This window comes from Elephas maximus, chromosome 24, assembly GCF_024166365.1.
Source record: "Elephas maximus indicus isolate mEleMax1 chromosome 24, mEleMax1 primary haplotype, whole genome shotgun sequence".
NCBI lineage: Eukaryota > Metazoa > Chordata > Mammalia > Proboscidea > Elephantidae > Elephas > Elephas maximus.
In genome coordinates this window covers 62,952,765-62,975,060 of record NC_064842.1, presented here as the reverse complement: position 1 = coordinate 62,975,060, position 22,296 = coordinate 62,952,765, and the positions used below count along the sequence as shown (strand labels likewise).

The 22,296-nt window shown below is 36.5% G+C and overlaps 1 protein-coding gene across 3 annotated transcripts in view; it reads left to right on the top strand.

Annotated features, from left to right (window-relative positions):
* KCNT2 (potassium sodium-activated channel subfamily T member 2) overlaps positions 1 to 22,296 on the top strand; it is a 571,079-nt gene that overhangs the window by 118,858 nt on the left and 429,925 nt on the right. The window contains exon 1 of one of the 3 annotated variants that reach the window (XM_049868195.1): positions 17,268 to 17,822. The exons of the other annotated variants lie outside the window; for them this stretch is intronic. Within the exon in view, the coding sequence (XP_049724152.1) occupies positions 17,740 to 17,822 (83 nt within the window). The 5' untranslated portion in view covers positions 17,268 to 17,739. Of the gene's footprint in view, positions 1 to 17,267; positions 17,823 to 22,296 lie in introns of those variants that run through there. 3 annotated transcript variants of the gene reach the window in all.

Sequence of the window (22,296 nt, the reverse complement as noted above, 5' to 3'; positions counted from 1 at the left end):
TGAATGCTTAGAAGGTCAGTGGAGCAAGGGCAGGGGTTTGGAGACTATGACTTCAGGTGACATCTAAGTCAATTGTCAAAATAAATTCTATTAAGAAAACATTCTGCGTCCCACTTTGAAATGTGGCGTCTGGGGGTCTTAAATGCTAACAAGCAGCCATCTAAGATGCATTGATTGGTCTCAACCCACCTGGATCAAAGGAGAATGAAGAAAACCAAGGTCACAAGATAATTAGCCCAAGAGACAGAAAGGGCCCCATGAACTAGAGACTTACATCGTCTTGAGACCAGAAGAACTAGATGGTGCCTGGCCACAACCGATGACTGCCCTGACAGGGAGCGCAACAGAGAACCCCCCCTGACAGGGAGCGCAACAGAGAACCCCTGAGGGAGCAGGAGAACAGTGGGATGCAGACGCCTAATTCTCATGAAAAGACCAGACTTAATGGTCTGACTGAGACTAGAAGAATCCCGGCGGACACGGTCCCCAAACCTTCTGTTGGCCCAGGACAGGAACCATTCCCGAAGACAATTCATCAGACATGGAATGGACGGGACAATGGGTTGGAGAGAGATTCTGATGAGGAGTGTGGTACTTGTTTCAGGCAGACACTTGAGACTATGTTGGTATCTCCTGTCTGGAAGGGAGATGGGAGGGTAGAGAGGGTTAGAAACTGGCAAAAAGGTCACAAAAGGAGATACTGGAAGGAGGGAGCGGGCTGACTCATTAGGGGGAGAGTAAATGGGAGTATGTAGTAAGGTGTATATAAGTTTATATGTGAGAGACTGACTTGATTTGTAAACTTTCACTTAAAGCACAATAAAAATTATTTAAAAACAATGTGTTTATGGAAACATAATACATATTCTGATCATGTTATAAGAAATTAATCAAGAAGTCCTTATTGTTAGACAAAATCACATTTTAGAACCTGTGCTTTTTAAATAGAATTAGGTAGATAGCTTAGTGTAAGTGAATTATTTATTGAAACCTTTGAAATCATTCTTTTTAAAATTACAAATGCTGTTGTGTATTTCTTTTGTAAATTATATATATTGTGTGTGTTTATATATAAATTTGCCAAAAAAAGAAAAAAGTGCTTAAAGAGTTTGGACACCTAATCTTTTAAAAAATAAACATATGTCTTTACTATTTGAATAAGTCATACATGTACACATTAATAATAAATATATGAAGGTACAGTGGAAAATTTTTGTCCCAATCTTGTCCTGTAACTATGCAATTCCTACTCCCTAACAGTATATACCATTCTTAGTTTTACAACATCATCTGATCTCAGAGGAAGTAGTGTGGCATCAGATGGTTAAGACTGAAATGTCCATAATCAAAAAGTGAATCTCTTAAATGTGCTGTTACAAAGTAATAAAATATAACATGGTAGAAGATACTAGAGGAGGGTACAGCAAACTTTTTCAGTAATGGACCAGATAGTAATTATTTTAGACCTTGCAAGCTGTACAGTCTCTATCACAGCTACTCTGCTCTCTAAGCAGCCGTAGAAAAGGCATGTCTGTGTTCCAATAAAACTTTATTTGCAGATCCTGAAATTTAAATTTCATATGCCCTGAAATGTTATTTTCCTTTGGATTTGTTTTCAGGCGTTTAAAAATGCCACAACCAGTCTTAATTCAGAGGTTATACAAAAACAGGAGGTGGGCAAGATTTGGTTTATGGGTCATACATAGATGGCCAACCACTATTCTAAAACAAGCACGATCTGTTGTTGAGGTCTGTAACATACATCATTTCTTTTCTAATTGATTTTTTGGCTTGTATACTTTATCCAAAATATTGTTTAAAATTTCTCTGTTGATATTTCTGTGTTATATGTCCTGTTAATATATTACTCAGAGAAGAAAAAAGAAAAAACAGAGAAGAAGAGATTATCAATTATCGGATAATGACTAGGTGCTAGACACTTTGATTTCATTTTAGTCACCAATACTATGAAGTAGATATTATTAATTCTGTTCTACAGCTGAATTAATGAGAAAAGGAGGATAAGCAATATTTCCAGTATAAAAAAACCCAGTTTTTTTTTTTACTGGGTTTTTTATACTTGTTAAGGGATGGACTATATTTATGGACATAAGCTTGCCTGACTCCATGTTTGTAGAATTGAATGATTATTTTTCAGCCATTCAAGTATTTTGTGTTCAAAAATTTTTTGTTCTTTATTGGTTGGTTGGTGTTTAATGGTGTTATTTTCTTAAACACATAAACAGGAAAATTGAATTGGTATTTGTTTTGGATTACATCTTTTTTCCCTTGAGTGATTTTGATTCTTCTAACTTCCTTTTAAGGAGAATTGAATTGGAAAATTGAAATATAGAGTAGATTTTTTTTCCAAATGTAGTCTCTGACTTGCAGTTTTATGTAAAATTTAATTATTAATCTTGCAATTTTGTTCCATTTCCTCTTAAATTCTCAGATTTCAGAACAACACGGAATGACATACCAATATTGGGAGATTGTTTTTGACAGTGATTGGAGAAAGAATATAATGTTCTTATATGGGAACTATAAAACCTATAAATACACACATCCCCTTTTCTGTACATAGAAACAATTAAATTTGATCCTTTTATTCAGCAGAAGCATTGAATTATACTCACAGTGTTGCTAGTAAATAAAATTTGACTACTTTTTAAAAGAGAATTTAACAACACAGGAAACACATTGTTTTAACTCAAATTATAATTCTTCAAATTCAAACGTGTTTGCTAGATAGATAGTTTATTTCATAGAATTGGTTTCATAATATTTTAGGAGTTGATTGTTATTGTTGTTAGGTGCCATCAAGTCAATTCCGACTCAAAGGGACCCTGTGCACAACAGAACGAAACACTGCCTGGTCCTGAGCCATCCTCAAAATCGTTGCTGTGCTTGAGCTCATTGTTGCAGCCACTGTGTCAATCCACCTCGCTGAGGGTCTTCCTCTTTTCCTCCGACCCTGTACTCTGCCAAGCACGATGTCTTTCTCCAGGGACTGATCCTTCCTGACAACATGTCCAAAGTATATAAGATGCAGTTTCGCCATCCTTGCTTCTAAGGAGCATTCTGGTTGTACTTCTTCCAGGACAGATTTGTTCGTTCTTTTAGCAGTCCATGGTATATTAAATATTCTTCACCAACACCACAACTCAAAGGCATCAGTTCTTCTTTGGTCTTCCTTATTCATTGTCCAGCTTTCACATGCATGTGATGCGATTGAAAATACCATGGCTTGGATCAGGCGCACCTTAGTCTTCAAGGTGACATCTTTGCTCTTCAGTACTTTGAAGGGGTCTTTTGTAGCAGATTTACCCAATGCAGTGTGTCTTTTGGTTTCTTGACTGCTGCTTCCATGGCTGTTGATTATGGATCCAAGTGAAATGAAATCCTTGACAACTTCAATCTTTTCTCCGTTTATCATGATGTTGCTCATTGGTCCAGTTGCGAGGATTTTTGTTTTCTTTATGTTGAGGTGCAATCCATACTGAAGGCTGTGGTCTTTGATCTTCATTAGTAAGTGCTTCAAGTCCTCTTCACTTTCAGCAAGCAAGATTGTGTCATCTACATAATGCAGGTTGTTAATGAGCCTACCTTCAATCCTGATGCCCCATTCTTCTTCTTATAGTCCAGCTTCTCATATTATTTACTCAGCATACAGATTTAATAGGTATGGTGAAAGAATACGACCCTAACTCACACCTTTCCTGACTTTGAACCAATCAGTATCACCTTGTTCTCTCCGAACAACGGCCTTTTGATCTATGTAAAGGCTCCTCATGAGCACAATTAAGTGTTCTGGCATCCCTGTTCTTCGCAATGTTATCCATAATTTGTTATGATTCACACATTCGAATGCCTTTGCATAGTCAATAAAACACAGGTAAACATCCGTCTGGTATTCTCTGCTTTCAGCCAGGATCCATCTGACATCAGCCTTGATGTCCCTGCTTCCAAGTCCTCTTCTGAAACCGGCCTAAATTTCTGGCAGTTCCCTGTCAGTATACTGCTGCAGCCGTTTTTGAATGATCTTCAGCAAAATTTTGCTTGCGTGTGATATTAATGATATTGTTCTATAATTTCCACATTCGATTGGATCACCTTTCTTGGGAATAAATATGGAATTGATTAAATTATTTAAGTAGCTGTTGTGGTAATAAAGTAAACATGACACTGTAATATTATCATTTGTTTGTGTAAGGTTAAGGTTTGAGTTTGTATTTGAATCTTTCACCAATAGAATGAAATCTATTGCTATATTTTTATGCAGATAACATGCACCTTCTTCATTTGTTTGCCAGCTACTCCCTCCCTCTGTGAGGTATTTTCTTAAGCACCACTATGCCAATTTTTTTTTTTTTACATGTTGTGGTAAAAATTAGCATAGCATGCTTACAAAAATACATTGCAGGAGGTGGGGGAGTGGTTGGCAAACAAACTGGGAAGGCATGCATTGTTTGTGTGAAAATGCGGTAATCATTTGGCTGGTCAGGACCTGGACCAATCATCAGCTATGCCATAAAATATTCTCTTTTTATACTTGGAGATACAAATTGTGCAAACCTTTTAGGGATTTGTAGGTTGACCTCCAGTCTATTGAGAACAGTCTGGCAGAAAACTGATCACTTAAATTATTGGTCCCAAATTATAGGGCTTTAGATATCAGTGGCATAGTGGTTAAGAGCTCGAATTGTAACCAAAAGGTGAGAAAGCAGTTTAAATCCACCAGCCACTCCTTGGAAACCCTGTGGGGCAGTTCTACTCTACTATAGGGTCACTGAGTCTGAACTGACTCAATAGCACCTAACAACAATAAAAAAAGACACCAAAAGGTGTCCTTGGGTTGAACAAATGATTAACATGCTCTCTGCTAACCAAAAAGTTGGAGGTTCCAGTCTACGCAGGGGCATCTCAGGAGAAAGGCCTGGTAATCTACTTCTTAAAAAACCTATGGAGCACAGTTCTACTCTGACACACCTGGGGTTGCCATGAGTCATAATCAACACAACAATTTCTTTAATTTTATTTAACAATCATTTTAGAGATTGGTATTTAGGAGACTTGCTGAATGGCTCCTAGATGTCAGTTAGAATTATTTATTTCTTATCTGCTTCCAAAATGATTCTTGCCATTGTGTTTTATGCTATTTCTAAGAATTGCAGTCATTACTGATCGATGAGTGACAACCAAGACACATAAGGTAAACATGTCCTTTTCTTTTGAGTAGTTTATTTAAAAAATAAACTGTGATTAAATTGAAAACAGATGACAAAAATATGGAATTATGTTTTCCTAACTTACAGAGCTTAAAGCATTAGAAACGTTAGTTGAACTTATCATTATTATTTTTGTGTTTTGTATACAGTGTAAAAGAGCAACATGTTAATATTTGGAGATTTATAGGAATCAGAAATTTTTAGTCAAAAATATGATTACTTTTTTGAAAAATGTTCAGTATAGCAATAATTACACATTAGTTTGTGTAATAATGATTTAAGAAAGCCCTTCAAAGGCTCTATATTCCCAGCAGCCAACGTAGTATGTGACACATATGCAGTGTCCAATGACACTTTGTTGCTGTATACTTTGTTTTCCCCAAGAAAAATATAATTTTCTTATATCCTTATATCAATCTTCTGAAAAACAGAATTGTCAAGCCTACTTATAGCTTAAGAAATTGTGTCGGTTTATTATTGATAATTTATTTGTGATATGTTAATTATTTTCTACTTTTATTGTTATTTTCTAATTTTTCTCTTCAGGAAGGTATTTAAAAAGACTGCATGAAATACATGAAATGCCCTAGCTTGGACAAAATCTAAAGCAGTAACATAATAAAATACCAAGAGGAGGTTAAAGCCAATTATTTTATTTAAGTTCAAACAGAGATACATTTTATAAAGTGCGTATTTTATTTCTCAAACCCCAATACTCTTAATACATTTTAAAGTTAATTTTTCAACTGGGAGGTCCTAGGATAATAAGCAGAGGTTAGGATATTTTAAGAATACTCAAACTGTCCTTTTTAAGTCAGATTTAGCATTAACTGATTTGGGGCTCCCCTGGCTCTCCAATTGAATCTATGCTAGCAATGTTGTTGTTAGGTGCTGTCAGTTGATTTTCCACTCATAGTGACCCCATGTGACAGAGTAGAACTGCTTCATAGGGTTCTCTTGGCTATAATTTTTAAAAATTGTACTTTAGATAAGGTTTACAGAGCAAGGTTTAGTTACTCTCTAAACAATACATATATTGTTTTGTGACATTGGTTGCCAATCCCATGACATGTCAACACTCTCCGCTTCTCAAACTTGGGTTCCCTGTTACCAGGTTTTCTGTCCCCATCTGCCTTCTTGTCATTGTCCCTGGGCTGGTGTGCCCATTTAGTTTTATTTTGTTTTCTGGCCCTGTCTAATCTTTGGCTGAAGGCTGAACCTAAGGAGTGACTTCAGTACTGAGTTAAAAGGGTTTCTGGGGGCCGTGCTCTTGGGATTCCTTCGGTCTCCGTCAGACCAGTAAGTTTGGTCTTTTTTGTGAGTTTGAATTTTGTTGTATATTTTTCACCAGCCCTGTGCAGGACCCTTTTTTGTAATCCTTGTCAGAGCAGTCGGAGGTGGTAGCTGACTGAGCACCATCTAGTTGTGCTGAACTCAGTGTGGTGGAGGCTGTGGTAGTTGTGTTCCGTTAGTCCTTTGAATTAGTCTTTCCCCTGTGTGTTTGGTTTTGCCCATAGTCCCTTGCTCCAGATGGGAAGTAAAAAGAGAACCTACAGACTGGGAAAAAATTTTTGGCTATGACAAATCCTGACAAAAGTCTGATCTCTAAAATCAATAGGAAAATTCAACACTCCTGCAACAGAAAGGCAAATAATTCAGTTAAAAAATGAGCAGAGGATATGAACAGATGTTTCACCAAAGAAGACATTCAGGCAGCTAACAGAAGACACATGAGTAAATGCTCGGGATCACTAGCCATTAGAGAGAAATGCAAATTGAAACTACAGTGAGTTTCGATGCCATCTCACATCAACATTACTGGTACAAATAAAAAAAATAGAAAATAACAAATGTTGGTGAGCTGCAGGGAGCTTGGAACCCTGATGCACTGCTGGTAGGAATGTAAAATGGTACAACTATTTTGAAAAATGATACGGCATTTCCTTAAAAAGCTAGAAATAGAAATACTGTAAGATCCACCAATCCCACTCCTAGGAATATTTCCTAGAGAACTGAGAGCCATCACATGAATAGACATATGCACACCCATGTTTCTTATTAACATATGCACACCCATTGCAACCTTACTGACAATAGCAAAAAGATGGAAACAACCTAAGTGCCCATCAACAGATGAATGGGTAAACAAACTATGGTACATACACACAATGAAATAATATGCAAAAATAAAGAACAATGATGAGTCTGCGGAACATCTCACAACGTGGATATATCTGGAAGGCATTATGCTGAGTGAAATAAGTCAATTACAAAAGGATGTATACTGTATGAGACCACTATTATAAAAACTTACAAAAAAGTTTACACACAGAAAGAAACAGTCTTTACTGGCTGTAATTTTTATGGAACCAGACTGCCACGTCTTTCTCCGCAGAGTGACTAATGGGTTTGAACCTACAGTATGTCTCTTAGCACTCAAGTGCTTAACTGTTGCACCACAAGGGCTCCAATGTTGTTGTTGTTAGGTGCCATGGAGTTGGTTCCAACTCATAGCGACCCTTCGTGCAACAGAATGAAACACTGCTCGGTTCTGTGCCATCCTCACAGTCATTGCTACCTTTTAGCCCATTGTTGCAGCCCCTGTGTTGATCTGTCTCATTGAGGGACTTCTTCTTTTTTGCGGATACTCTGCCAAGCATGATGTCCTTCTCTTGATAACATGTCCAAAAGAAGTGAGATGAAGCCTTGCCATCCTCACTTCTAAGGAGTATTCTGGCTGTACTTCTCTCAAGAAGTATTTGTTTGGTCTTCTGGCAGCCATAGGGTATTCAGTATTCTTCGCCAACACCGTAATTCAAATGCATCAACTCATTTTTGGTCTTCCTTATTCATTGTTCAGCGTTTGCATGCATGTGAGGCAATTAAAAATACCATGGCATGGGTCAGGTACATCTTAGTCTTTAAAATTACATCTTTGCTTTTTAACACTTGAAAGAGATCTTTTGCAGCAGATTTGCCAATTGCAATACATTGTTTGATTTTTTGACTGCTGCTTCCATGGACATTGGTTGTGGATCCAGTTAAAATGAAATCCATTGAGTTAGTATTGCCTAGGATAAATACTTTTACAAATAGGTGACAACTGAATAATTGAAATTTTGTCCTTTCATTTCAAAGATAAAGCCAAATCAAAGAAAAAAAATGAGATAATGGTTGATCACTTGATGAATATGTAAGAGTGGCCCTTACCTTAATGAGGTCCCCATGGTTTATGTTTCAGATTCATTTTAGGTCAGGCATTTGGTTTTGTGAGGGCATCTGGAAGTCAATGATTTCAGACTGACTAAGTCATGATTAGTAAACTAAAATATGACTGGCATGCAAACCGTAATATTAGGGTAGTGACTTTTTGCACTAAATCATATACATGGAAAGGGAAATTATAATCAGAATTGTACATGGAATCACAGAGAAACAGAAAAAAAGGGACGGGGGTGTTTTGAACGGTATATAGTAGTATTTGGTCCATGTTGTTTCTAGTTCTCCACTTCTGTGATTGGGAAGGCTGATAATTCATCTGTTTTTTCTTCCTCTCCTCCCTTCCTTTCATTATTTCATTAGAGAAACGGGTGAGGTTGCATCAGTTCCATAAAGGGGTCTTATCTCTCTTGCAGTATACTTATTGTTGTTGTTAGGTGCCATCCTCTTGGTTCCAACTCAAAGCTACCTTACGTACAATAGAAGGAAACACTGCCTGGTCCTATGTCATCCCCACAATTTTTGCCATGTTTGAACCCATTGTTGGAGCCACTGTGTCAGTCCATCTTGTTGAAGGTATTCCTCTCTTTCGCTGATGTTCTACTTTACCAAGCATGATGTCCTTCTCCAGGGACTGATTCCTCCTGATAACAAATCCAAAGTACGTGAGGCAAAGTCTCACCATCTTCACTTCTAAGGAGCATTCTGGCTGTACTTCTTCCAAGACAAATTTGTTTGTTCTTCTTATAGTCCATGGTATATTCAATATTCTTTGCCAAAACCATAATTCAAAGGCATCAATTCTTCTGTTTTCCTTATTCACTGTCAAGTTTTCGCATACATATGAGGCAGTTGAGAATACCATGGCCTGTGTCAGGTGCACCTTAGTCCTCAAAGTGACAAAATATATTTATAAATTTATTTAATCTAAATTGAGATAAATTTAAAAACTCTGTTTTAATGGATTTTGAATTTTCTTTGTCTCAGATCTTTATCTTTTAATCGAATGTTTTTAAAAAAGCTTCCGTTCCTCCTCCTTTTTTTAATATCTTAAAGGCCAAGAAACAAGCTTTCTTTTAATATGTTTGTTCTACCTAATTTAGTTCACAAAGCTTTCCTGGCCTCCCTATTTCCTTCTTATTCTTCATTTGAGAGTAACCTTAGGACATAGGCATTTCTGTATCAGCTCATGTAATTAGTCTCACAAGTCTAACAAATTCTATGTTAATAATAATTTTGTGACTTGCACATATTTATTGGCTGAAATATGATTTCAAAACGAGAAACTTTAAAATAATGCACCTAGGCAGTTGTGTACTTCGAATGCAGAGACAATTTCCTTTTGATCTAGTAGGAAATAACAGTTTACTCCATGGAACAATGCCTCTGGTTATGATTTTCTCTCAAAGAATAAACATACTGAAAATGATTATATATCAGAGACATTCAACATTGAAATATAGACAGTCATCAGCTATGGGGGATAGTCTGCAAAATATGTTTTTCTGAGATAGTACAGTATGTGTCATTTGCCCACTGAGTGCAAGAATACCAGGCCTTACTGAGGTATCATGTACTACCTCGAAGTTGTGAATGGAAGCCCACTTTTTAGTAACAAAATTGCTTTCTGGGAAGATTACCCATGAGAAAAGAACTGCCTTGGCCCAGGAATATGGTATAAGTGGAGACAACTTCTCTGCCTACCACCCTCTCAATCTATCCGCTCTTTTAGTATCGTGTACTTTTCATTTATAGCACATATTCCAATTTGTAATTAAACACTTATTGCTATGTTTGTTTATTTTTTGCTTCTTCTGATTTATGAAACATAGACTCTAAGCTCTCTGAAAACATGCACTATGTTTCCTCTGTTCACTTCTTGATATAGGATGTCAAGCACAATGTAAGGCATAAACATTATTGAATGAATAAATATGTTCATCTGCAATGAAACTGAGCCTTTTCTTTCCACATAGATTGATTTAAAGAATCACAAGGTTTCTGACTTACTAGGAAACTAGTCAAATCTTTTTGTTTTATAGGTGGGAAAGTGAAACACCCCCCAACATTTAAGAACTTGAAATGTTCCCAAATGCACGCTGTTCCATAAAAGTATTAATGCCAGCACAAAACTCAAACCCATTGCCTTCCTGTTGGTTCCAACCATAGTGACCCTATAGGACAGAATAAAACTGTCCCGTAGGGTTTCCAAGGAGCTGCTGGTGGATTCAAACTGCTGCCCTTTTGGTTAGCTGCCATAAGTCCTTAACCACTGTGCCCCCAGAGCTCCAATGCTCATACAGTTGGCTCATAGTTACAGTTACTTCTTTGTGGATCATCATTTTTCCCTTTTTAAATTATCCTTATAATTATGAGACATAAAGACACCTCCATAGAGAAATAAGAACCATGATCTTTTGTAACTGAGGGATAGTTTGCTTGGTTCTCTAAGAACCCTGAGAAGGCCAGTCATTGTTGGACATTGGAAGAGAGCTTCATTACACCTCAGTTCTTCTGTCAGCATCAGCGAGAAAACCTTGCACTTTAGAAGATACTGGTAGGTGTAAGAAAAACCTAAGTTGAACTGTGATATCCTTAAACGTAATCAGTAACTAATTTAGTCACCTTAGTAACTAACTTGACAATACGAATTCTATTTACGATATCACTTATATTATCTTTGGTTTGCTCAGAAAAGGAAAGAATTTTGTTATAAACAAATAAAGATCTCTGAAATTGAAGAATATCTTTTGCTTCTGAATTACTGCTCCTGTACTTAAGAAGGGGTAAATCTTGAACCAACAAAACTTACGTGGAAGGATATAATATTGCTAGGTTCATATGGAGAAGTAAGAGCCTGATTCCTTTATTTCACTGCAGTGTCTTATGTTATAAGCTGTACTGTTCTTTAAAAAAATCCTCCTGCCATCGATTTGATTCCGACTCATAGCAAACCTATAGGACAGAGTAGAACTGTGCATAGGGTTTCCAAGGAGTGGCTAACGAATTTGAACTGTCAACCTTTTGGTTAGCAGCCAAGCTCTTAACCACTGTGGCACCAGGGCTCCTATATTGTTCTAAGCCTTCCTTTGTAAGAAGAACTCAAAAACTTGAGTATTCATCAAAGCATATTAATAGAGTGGAATATTATCATTTAAAAACCCCTTTACACATGAGTATGTTCATCTAGAGGGTGGAAGTAAAGGATGTTGGCTAAGTTACAGAGAATCATGACACATGTTAAAGAATATACCTTTTATGGGTGAATTATATTTCGAATTTCATGGTTGTGCCATGTTTTTTAAACTAATGGAATGGATGCTGAATCATTGTTTGTTGGTAGTTTTTTATTATTTGAAAAAATGGGGTCCCAATTATTAGTGGAACATATTGATCCCATGTTCCATGGATCACATGACACACTTGGCATATATAAGCCCCATGGCCTAGGAAGTGCATCACACTTCCTGGTTACGCATAAGCCATAAAATATCTTGTTCAGCTTTCAAAAAACACAGAGGAAATACTCAATAAACATTGCATTTGCTGCACGTAATTGTTATCAGTTTGATTTTGAGTGGGCTATATTGGCACCATGTTTCTGAAGCACACCACACTCATGGGACATAGCAGTCCCATGGCCCAGGAGGTGCATCACAAACTGTTTTCACTCCAAAAATAACTCAGTTTCTTGAGTATTTCTGAATGGTGGTAACCACACCTTCCTGATAACACAAAGGAAGCAGTAATTATACTTGCAAGCCTTATCTTGCTGTACAGAAACCAGAAGATACAAAAGTTTCACAGTTACTCCTCTTGGAAGCATCTGGAAGGCATTTCCTCATATGAATGGATCTCAACACTCAAATGTGGCACAGACCAGCTTCCTTGGTTTTTAGACAGTTGCAGTAGGATCTGCCATGATGCCAGAACATACTAAAGTGGCTCAAATGTCTGCCAATAAACCTCCATGGGCAGAAAATGTAACTGGGACACATGTATTCTTGATGCATTCTTGGTGATTGCCGTCTGCTCAAATATTTTTTACTTTTTCTCTTGGTTTCATTTAATAAATATCATTCACATATAATTCTGCTATATATTACGAAAATTCAGGGATTAAATAAGAAACATATGATCTTAAGGATTATACATAACTTCTTTCTTACTTGTCTCAACATTTTCTTATCTTTCTGGTTTATAAGATACATGTTACAAGTTTAAGCTCTACAAGAAAAAATGTTGAAGAGTTCCAGCATGTTAAATTTAAAAATGAATTTAGCTATTGAATGGTTCTATTAATGTTTCTTCTGGAAACTCAAATGATGTCCAAATTCAAAACATGGAAATTGTAAGAATCACCTACTTCTCACTGTTTCTTGCTTGGCCACTGCTGGTGTTTATGATACTATTCAGAGTCAGAATGAGTTGTTCCTGGCAGCAGGCACTGTTAGCTCAAACTCTGGTGTTCTGAAAAGATGTCTCATGGACTTTAGTGTTAAATGAGAATATTATTTCTTTTGATCCTCTTTTGCAATCACTGTGAAGTAAATAAATACAATTCCGTGATAAGGCATCCCTTCCTTAAGAGAAAAAAAAAAAAAGATTGATGAAGACTTTGTTTACTAAAAACGACATTTGACTGTAAAACTGAGCAAAGGAAACTAAACCACAAATGTGAATGTCTTTGCACTTACGCATAATCACAGCAAGAAAGTTAACTCACACATAAGCCTAATAGACTACCTAGGTACTCTCAGTAGTCACTTTATATAACTTGTAAATGCTTGGAAATATTGCTCCAGGAGTCAATTCTCCCCACAGCCATTTTAGTCTAATTACATTAAATTGCTGAAACAAAGACATCTCTGATTACTTCATGGAGAGAAACTCCAGTACAGACCGACTAGAGATTTCTGCTGACATATTCACCAGGTTCCTGAGTTATTTTCATAATGTTAATAAACTTTTGACAAATCTGTATTTCTTAGTGAAGGTATTGTGTCCAAACGCACTGCTGTCTGGTGGATGCCAACTCATTGTGTCCCCATAGGGTTCCCAAGGCTATAAATCTCTATGGAAGAAGACTGCCACGTCTTTCTCCTGTGGAACTGCTGGTGGTTTCAGACCACCTACCTTTCAGCTAACAGTCGAGCCCTTTGACCACTTCACTAACTGTGTAGCCTTACTAAAATAGTTCATTTGCTTTGGAATGACAGTCTATCAAACCTGTGTGGTAATAACGCCAATGAGTAGAACTGCCACATAGGGCTTCCAGGGAGAGTCTGGTGCATTCAAACTGCTGTCCTTTTGTTTATCAGCCAAGCTCTTAACCGCTGTGCCAGGAGGGCTCCATATCATAAGAATCAGGTTAATAAACACATGAGAAAGAAAACATTAACTGTGAGGCTTCTCCATGTCAGTTTCTGTATTAGGTATTTCATATGCATTCTCATTTTATTTTCATTCTGCTTCCATAAAGAATAAACCGAAAAAATTCTATGCTGTGGAGTTGATTACAACTCATAGCAACCCTATGTGACATGGTAGAACTGCCCCTTATTGTTTCCAAGACTGTATCTTTACTGAAGCAGACTGCTACATCTTTCTCCTATGGAGCAGTTGGTGAGCTCGAACTGCCAGCTTTTTGGTTAGCAGCCAAGTGCTTAACCACTGCACCACCACAGCTCCATGGGAAAGATTGCCAAATCCCATTGCAGTCAAGTCGATTCCAACTCATAGCCACCCTATAGAATGGAGTGGAACTGTCCCATAGGGGCTGAAGGTCATTCAGAAGTGGTTGCAGCAGTACATTGATGGGGAACTGACACAAAGTCAAGCTGAATTCAAAAGAGGACATGGAATGAGGGGATATCATTGCTGATGTCAGTTTGATCTTGGCTGAAAACAATACCAGAAAGATGTTTACCTGTATTTTATTGACTATGCAAAGGCATTTGACTGTGTGGATCATAATGAATTATGGTTAACATCGCAAAGAATGAGAATTCCAGAACACTTAATTGTGCTCATGAGGTATCTGCGTATAGATGAAGAGGCAGTTGTTTGAACAGAACAAGGAAACACTGCATAGTTTAAAGTCAGGAAATGTGTGCATACTTTCACCATATTTATTCAGTCCGTATGCTGAATTAATAATCAGGGAAGTGGGACTATATGAAGAAGAATGGGGCACCAGGATTGGAAAAAGACTCATTAACAACCCACAATATGCAGATGACACAACCTTGCTTGCTGAAAGCAAAGAGGACTTGAAGCACTTACTGATGAAGATCAAAGACTACAGCCTTCAGTATGGATTACACCTGAACGTAAAGAAAACAAAGATCTTCACAGCTGGACCAATAAGCTCATGATAAATGGAGAAAAGATTGAAGTTGTCAAGGATTTCATTTTACTTGGATCCACAATCAATGCCCATGGAAGCAGGAGTCAAGAAATCAAACGATGCATTGCATTGTGCAAATCTGCTGCAGAAGACCTCTTTAAAGCAAAGATGTCACTTTGAGAACTAAGGTGCGCCTGACCCAAGCCGTGGTGTTTTCACCTCTTATACATGTGAAAACTGGACAACGAATAAGGAGGACTGAAGAATTGACGCCTTTAAATTGTGGTGTTGGAGAAGAATATTGAATATAACATGGATTGCCAGGAGAATAAACAAATCTGTATTGAAGAAGTACAGTCAGAGTGTTCCTTCCTTTGGAGCAAGAATGGCAAGACTTTGTCTCACATACTTTGGACATGTTGTCAGGAGGGACCAGCCGTAGGAGAAGGACATCATGCTTGGTAGAGGGTCAGGAAAAAAGAAGAAGCCTGCAGTGAGATGGTTTGACACAGTGGCTACAGGGGTGGGCTCAAGCATAACAATGATCGTGGGGATGGTGCAGGACCGGGTAGTGTTTTGTTCTGTTGTACATAGAGTTGCTGTGAGTTGGAACCAACTTGGTGGCACCTAGCAGCAACAACAACAATAATCTTTATGGAAGGAGCCCTGGTGGTACAGTGGTTAAAGTGCTTGACTGCTAACGGAAAGGTCAGTGGTTCAAATTCACCAGCTGCTCTTTGGGAGAAAAATGTGACAGTTTAGTCCCATAAAGATTTACAGCCTTGTAAACCCTATGGGGCAGTTCTACTCTGTCCTATAGGTTTGCTCTGAGTGGGAATCGATTTGATGGCAGTGTTTTTTTTTTTTTTTTTTTTTGGTTTATGTTTTATGGATGCAGACTGCTACATCTTTCTCCTATCAGTAACTTAAAGAAGCAGGAATTACCATCTCCAATTTACCTACAGAATACTGAATCTCAGATCGTTTAAATAACCTTGGTGTGTTCCAGGTCCCATGGCTAGTTAGTCCCATGGATGGATTTGAATGGAAGTCTGTGTGACTATAAACTTTGTCCTCTTTTTACTCCATTCTTCGCCTTTCACTGTTTTAATCCTCAGATGGTAACTGTCCTTTTGGGAATCTGTTCAGAGATGCTGCTCTAAGAACTGTGAGGATGTCTTTTTTTTCTGATGGGACTGGTAGGAAAGTATGGATCTAGTCAGCTGAGTTGAAGAAAATGCCTCCAAAGTGCTAAAGAGCAAGGGAGCCAACACACTGCAGTTGAAGGAATGAATAAAGACACCCCACAGCTTATTCGCAGAATATAAGTTATATGGATACTAGATGTGCTTCTTGATCCTTGAGTAGTGACAAGGTCAAGAATTAATGTTCTGTAAAATTGTTATTTACAAAAATATATGACCTTTGATTTGTTCTTTTTCATTTTTGTCTGAATCTAAAAGATAACCCTGGGGGGTTGGCAGACAGCTGAAATCTAATTGAGCTAGTAGATAGCAGTTAGGGCAAGGATATTTCATTTCTAACCCTACATGTGATAAGATTTCCAGCTGGTCTATTTTAAAATTACCTAATGTCAACCAAGAGCAGTTATTTGAATCTTAGTATATGGCATTCAAAAAATGAGTTTCAAGGGGTAGGCATTTTAGGAAGTAAAATCATGGTTAAACCTGTGGTAATGATGTTACTGATTACAAGTGGTTTGTCTTATTTTGCTGGTGTTTTATTTTTATTATGTAAGTTGTACATGGACCCTATAGGAAAGGTGGAAAATAGTAATTAGCAACAATGTCCTCCAATATAAAAACCAAACAAAAACCATGATCTCACCAATGCTAATAATTTGGTGTATAATATTTTAGGTTTTTCCCCTATATTTACATGTATATGCTTTATCTAAACAGGAATAAACTGCAGTAGTATTTGGTAACCGGATTGTTGTTATGAATAGCTTTCCATTATTATTTGCGATTGCATACTATTTCACGTTCCAAAAAATATTTAACTGATTTTCCGTTAATCGACAACTAATTTGCTTTGATTTTTTTTCACATTCAAAAACAAGGCTAGAAAAGTAAGGCTATAAGAAGTGTTTATATACTACTGTGCAACATTGTTGTCATATAAATTGCGAGTATCTTCCCAACATTTTGTTTGCCTTTTAATGGGATTTGCACATTTTATATGTTTTCTTGATTTTTTTTTTTTAATTTATGCAGGCACGGTTTTCTCTTGTTTGTTCTTCAATTCCTGTTATGCTATAAAAACTTCTCTCTGTTTATTGTGCCCTTCAATATGTCAGCCATTTTGCAGGTCACTTTTGAAACTAGAGTAGTCTCTTGGAATTTGACATTTAGTGAGTATGTATTTTTTATTGCAGAAAGTTCTTGCTAGTGTGTTTGATTGCTGCCTATTTTTTTGTGTTTAAAGGTTGTGTATTTGGTAGACATGATTTCCTCATCATGGATTTTCTTAAAATTCACATCTTATTTTCTTTACCAAAGAAAAGGTTATAGGTTATATATATTTTTTTTTGAGGTAAGTCCTGTGTTTTGAACACCAAACATTTTGTGACTAAATAAAAACAAGTAAGAGATTTTTAGACAGAAGTGGAGAGGAATACTGCGATGACTTATTTGCTATTAATGAATGCGCAGCGCTCTGTAAAATAATCATGTTACCCAGTACACTGGCCTTCCTGCCTCATCAACATTTCCTTAATAGGCTGTCAAATGATGCTGAATCAAAGATAGCAATAAAGGAATTAGAATCAGCTGCTGAAACCCAAATGTTAACATCCTATAAAATCCTTTAGAAGTAATGATAAAAACAAAAGACTCCATTCCTTTGATGATGCAACTGGATTAAAGGAGTGTGTGGCTATAAACAAATTTCTTGCTCTTACAAATATCTGAGCAGAAGATCATGTCTCCACAGCTAGTTCCTTGTGGATCCACACTTGTACCTTTTCCACGACTTCCGTCATCAATATCTGATTCAAGAAAAAGGTACCGTAGGAGAAACTGTAACATTAAGGGCTTGAAATCATGAAAACTATGTTTGAATGTTGTTGTCGACATGGCTAAAGCTATAATCATTTGCTCTTTACTTGTTTCTTCATCCAAAATAGAGTGCTGTCCATAATCTGTAGTTTGAAATGAACTTGCCTGGCATGTTTTAAATATATTTATTTTAAAGATCAATAAGGGATATACATGTCTAAAAAGTTTCTTTAGCTTTAGTATTATTATGTTCAGCAATTTATTTTTAAATCGTTATCAGATTGTCTGAATTCAACAGCCTTTACCTAATGTTATTATTTAAATGAAAGTTATTTTCAGTGTGTTATGCCTAGCATTTGTTCTAAAAATAGTCATTGTATCACATTGTGTATTTGAAAATGTATATTTAAGAGTTAAATATTTATAGCATAATTGTAAGCATGAAATGTTTGAGGCAATCTAATGAAAAATCATATCACGCCTGACTTTTTCTGCTCTTGGATGACTAGAATAGCTTTCTCTCAAAATGCCTGCTCTTGCTCCTTTGATCATTAAGTTTTAGGCCAGGCTGCCAGCATTGCAGGTGTGGATGTTACAAATACATTGATGTCACCAGTCAAGTGAATAATGCTACCTAATGAGCAAGGGAAGTGCTAGCCAATTTTCATTAGTTACAAACAGCCATGTGCCATCAAGAAGGAAACTTCCTTAAAAGAAAATTTCTTCTCCACTAAGAGCTGTATTTTTTATGATGAGCACTTAAAACTAAAGCACTTCTTCCTTAAATGGACTATGGTAAACTAAGTGTTTGTTTAATAACCCATAATAAGTAAAGATTTAGTGCATTTCTTATAGGCTATTTAGTCAATAACACCTTCTTTGGCAAATGGGAAGTCAATGCATGTAATTTTTATTTGGTTCTTGCTATAACAGAAAGATTGTAAGTTACTCTAAGAAATGTGGATAAAGGAATCACCCATAACTTGTCTTTGCAATTGAAATGGCAGCTGAGAATTTTCTGTTATGCTTAGAGGAAAGCTTAGAACAATAAAATTAGTGGTAACTAAAGACCATTTCTCAACTTTTGTGACTACATGGGGCCACCCAGTATTGTCATATTGGGAGTATGAGAACATTATTATTTATGGAGACTATTGTCTTTTTTAAAATAAAAAAGGGCTTCTCTTTCTGTAGATTTGCAATGATCACAGGACTGATGAAGTAAGGAGGTTAGGAAATTGTTTAAAAAATGAAGCAGGATATTTTGACATAAAAAGCATATACTTTTAATTTTAGATCTGGAAGTTGGAGTAGTAGACCTGGTCCTCTCCTATAAACCCTTCGCTGTTGAGTCAATTCTGACTCATTGTGACCCTACAGGACAAAGTAGAACTGCCCCATAGAGTTTCCAAGGAGCGCCTGGTGGATTCGAACTTTTTGGTTAGCAGCTGAGCCCTTAACCACTATGTCATCAGGGTTTCCTCATCTCCTGTAGAACTAGTAACAGAGACCAATTGATCATGATCCTGTTTTTTTTTTTTTTTTTTCCTTAAAAAAATGCTTATTAGAGGTAGTTAATTGGCATCAACTTGAGGCTAAGTAAGTTGATAAGTTATAAGTAAGGAAGAAATGGCAGGAGAAATTTGGTACATTGATCTGAGCCATATTGTAAGAATCAGACTTGCTTTCAGTTCTTACTCTGTCACTCTATGGGAAAGGGGTGCACCTCTGTTTAAATATCTTCTCTAAGCTTCAGTTTTCTGTCTATAAATAAAAATTAACAACAACAAAAAGCCAAAACCCATTGCCGTTGAGTTGATTCTGACTCATAGCGACCCTATAGGACAGAGTAGAACTGCCCCATAGGGTTTCCAAGGAATGGCAGACGGATTCAAACTGCGACCTTTTGATTAGCACCCGAGCTCTTAACCACTATGTTATCAAGGTTTCCTCATCTGTAGAACTAGTAACAGAGACCAATAGACTGGTGACGTGGAGGTTGCCATTCCATTATTGATTGTTATCATTTTTTTTTTCCAAAAAAATGCTTATTAGAGGTAGTTAATTGGAATCCATTGAGGCTAAGTAAGTTGATAAGTTAAAAGTAAGGAAGAAATGGCAGGAGAAATTTGGTACATTGATCTGAGCCATGATCTAAGAATCAGACTTGTTTTCAGTTCTTACTCTGTCACTGTATGGGAAAGGGGTGCACCTCTGTTCAAATCTCTTTTCTAAGCTTCAGTTTTCTATCTATTTAAAAAAAAAAAAAAAAAAAAAAACCAAACTCATTGCCGTTGAGTGGATTCTGACTCATAGCTACCTTATAGGACAGAATAGAACTGCTCCATAGGGTTTCCAAGAAATGGCTGGTGGATTCAAACTGTGACCTTTTGGTTAGCAGCCCAGCTCTTAACCATTGTGCCATAAGGGCTCCACATAAAAATTAGCCATGAGAAATTTCTTGTGTAGAAGAGGAGACCATGACAATTTGCATCTAGTGTATTATACAAGATAAAGTATAAGAAATGGAGTTTTCAAAATGCATTTTACTTTCATTGTAAATTATATTGAATTCCAGCTTTATGACTTATTAGCAGTGTGATCTTGGACAACACAGTGAATCTTCTGAGCCTAATGAATCTCATCTGTGTAATTCTTAGCCGAAAGGACTTTTTGCAGTATTAAATGAAAATTATATGCCTGGTGTAGAGTAGGCATATATTAAAATGCTATGATACACCTTGGGACTTAATATAGTATGATTAGTTAATATAACACAATACAGTTTGGAAATAAAAATTTTCATTGGTAATGAAAATATTTTTTATTTTGTTTATATTATTTGGGATCATTTTTTCTTTTATTTCAATTTTATACATATTTATCAATTTCCTTCTATATGCCAGGCACATAATTAAGATCAAGAGATTGGACTAGTTGTTGAAATGCCCATCATGTGGTAAAACAGGTTTCTCGAATAGTTTCTCGACCTCCAGATTGAACTTTTTCATTGAAACTGCTGAACTAAACAAATTAGAGAATAGATTTAACATCTGAAGATTACATTCAACTCTGTGCATTGTGTAATATATTTCTTCATATCAGTTATGTTCTTTCATGTGCACTAGCATTTTGCTTTACATTAAATTATTTAAGCTAATTGGATCTTTTCAAGTTATAACTTATATTTTTATTTAAATGAAAGTTTCTGAGTAATTAAACATATAGCCTTCATATGCTAGAACTATAAACTGCTTTGAAAGAGCGCATGCTGATTCATATTAATAGAATAATGGTTTTCTATTAATATTCTTCCCCATGAATGAAATTCAGGCAGCTTTTAAAGTACTTGAAACTGTAATGATAATGACCTCATTTTCAGAAATTTGGTAGATAATTAATATCATTCATTTTATGTCACTCTCTTTTGGTAGTAAAGTGTCATTATTTCCATGTGAATAACTCTGAACACATTTCAGGTAATTTTACCTAACTTTATTGTGGTGTGATGTATATCTATGCCTGTACTTTCAGCCTTTGTGGTAGTAATACCTTATACTTGAATAACAAAAGACAAATTATTGAAGCTAATAAATGGTTCTCACAAATGGTATGAAGTCTGCCTTTTCACATCAAAATGAATAAAAGAGATAATTTACCATTTTAGAAGCCCTTTTGTTTCTTTAACAAGGACTTTTGCGGGACACACTATAGACTCAACACACTGAGGGGGATGCAAAAAAGTGCAAGACACAGCTGGTGCCTTGCCACATTTGGAGAGCACACAAGAATATATTGGATCATTCAGATAAAACCAAGAGTCAGAACGAGTGATACTCCATCATATGTTTGGAAGTGAATGTTTGGGCATCTAGATTCAAATATGTCTCCCAGGGATGTATGGAGGTGTGTATCAGTAGCTCCCTCTTTAAACTGGATGTACTCAGCTATTGACTCAACATTCCCTTTTTGTGCTCCATACCTGTAGCTAGATGTTGCATGTTGTTGCTGTTGTATGCCACTGAGTCGATTCCAACTCATAGTTACCTTATATGACAAAGTAGAACTGCCCAGTGGAATTTCCTAGGCAGTTGTGGTAATAGATTTTTCTTCAGAACCATCTGGTGGGTTCGAACCACAGACCTTTAGATTAGCAGCTGTAGTTTTGACTATTGTAGCTCCTTAGATGTTGCATGGAAATCTAAAATTTATTATGTATAAAATGGATGTCAGTTTCTATCTGTTCACCCAGCATTGTCTAACAGCCAAAATCCACTGAATTGCTAATCCTTTTCTGGCGTTAGCTATCCTGGTAAATGGCACCCAGATACTTGAGCCAGAAACCTGGGAGTCAAATTCGACTTCTCCCTGCTGTTCATAAGGACCAGCAAATTACCAAGTTGTCTTCTATTCCTAAATAACTGTTTGTTTGTCTCATGACTCTTTTAATGTAATCTCTATACTGACAAAGATTTTCAAA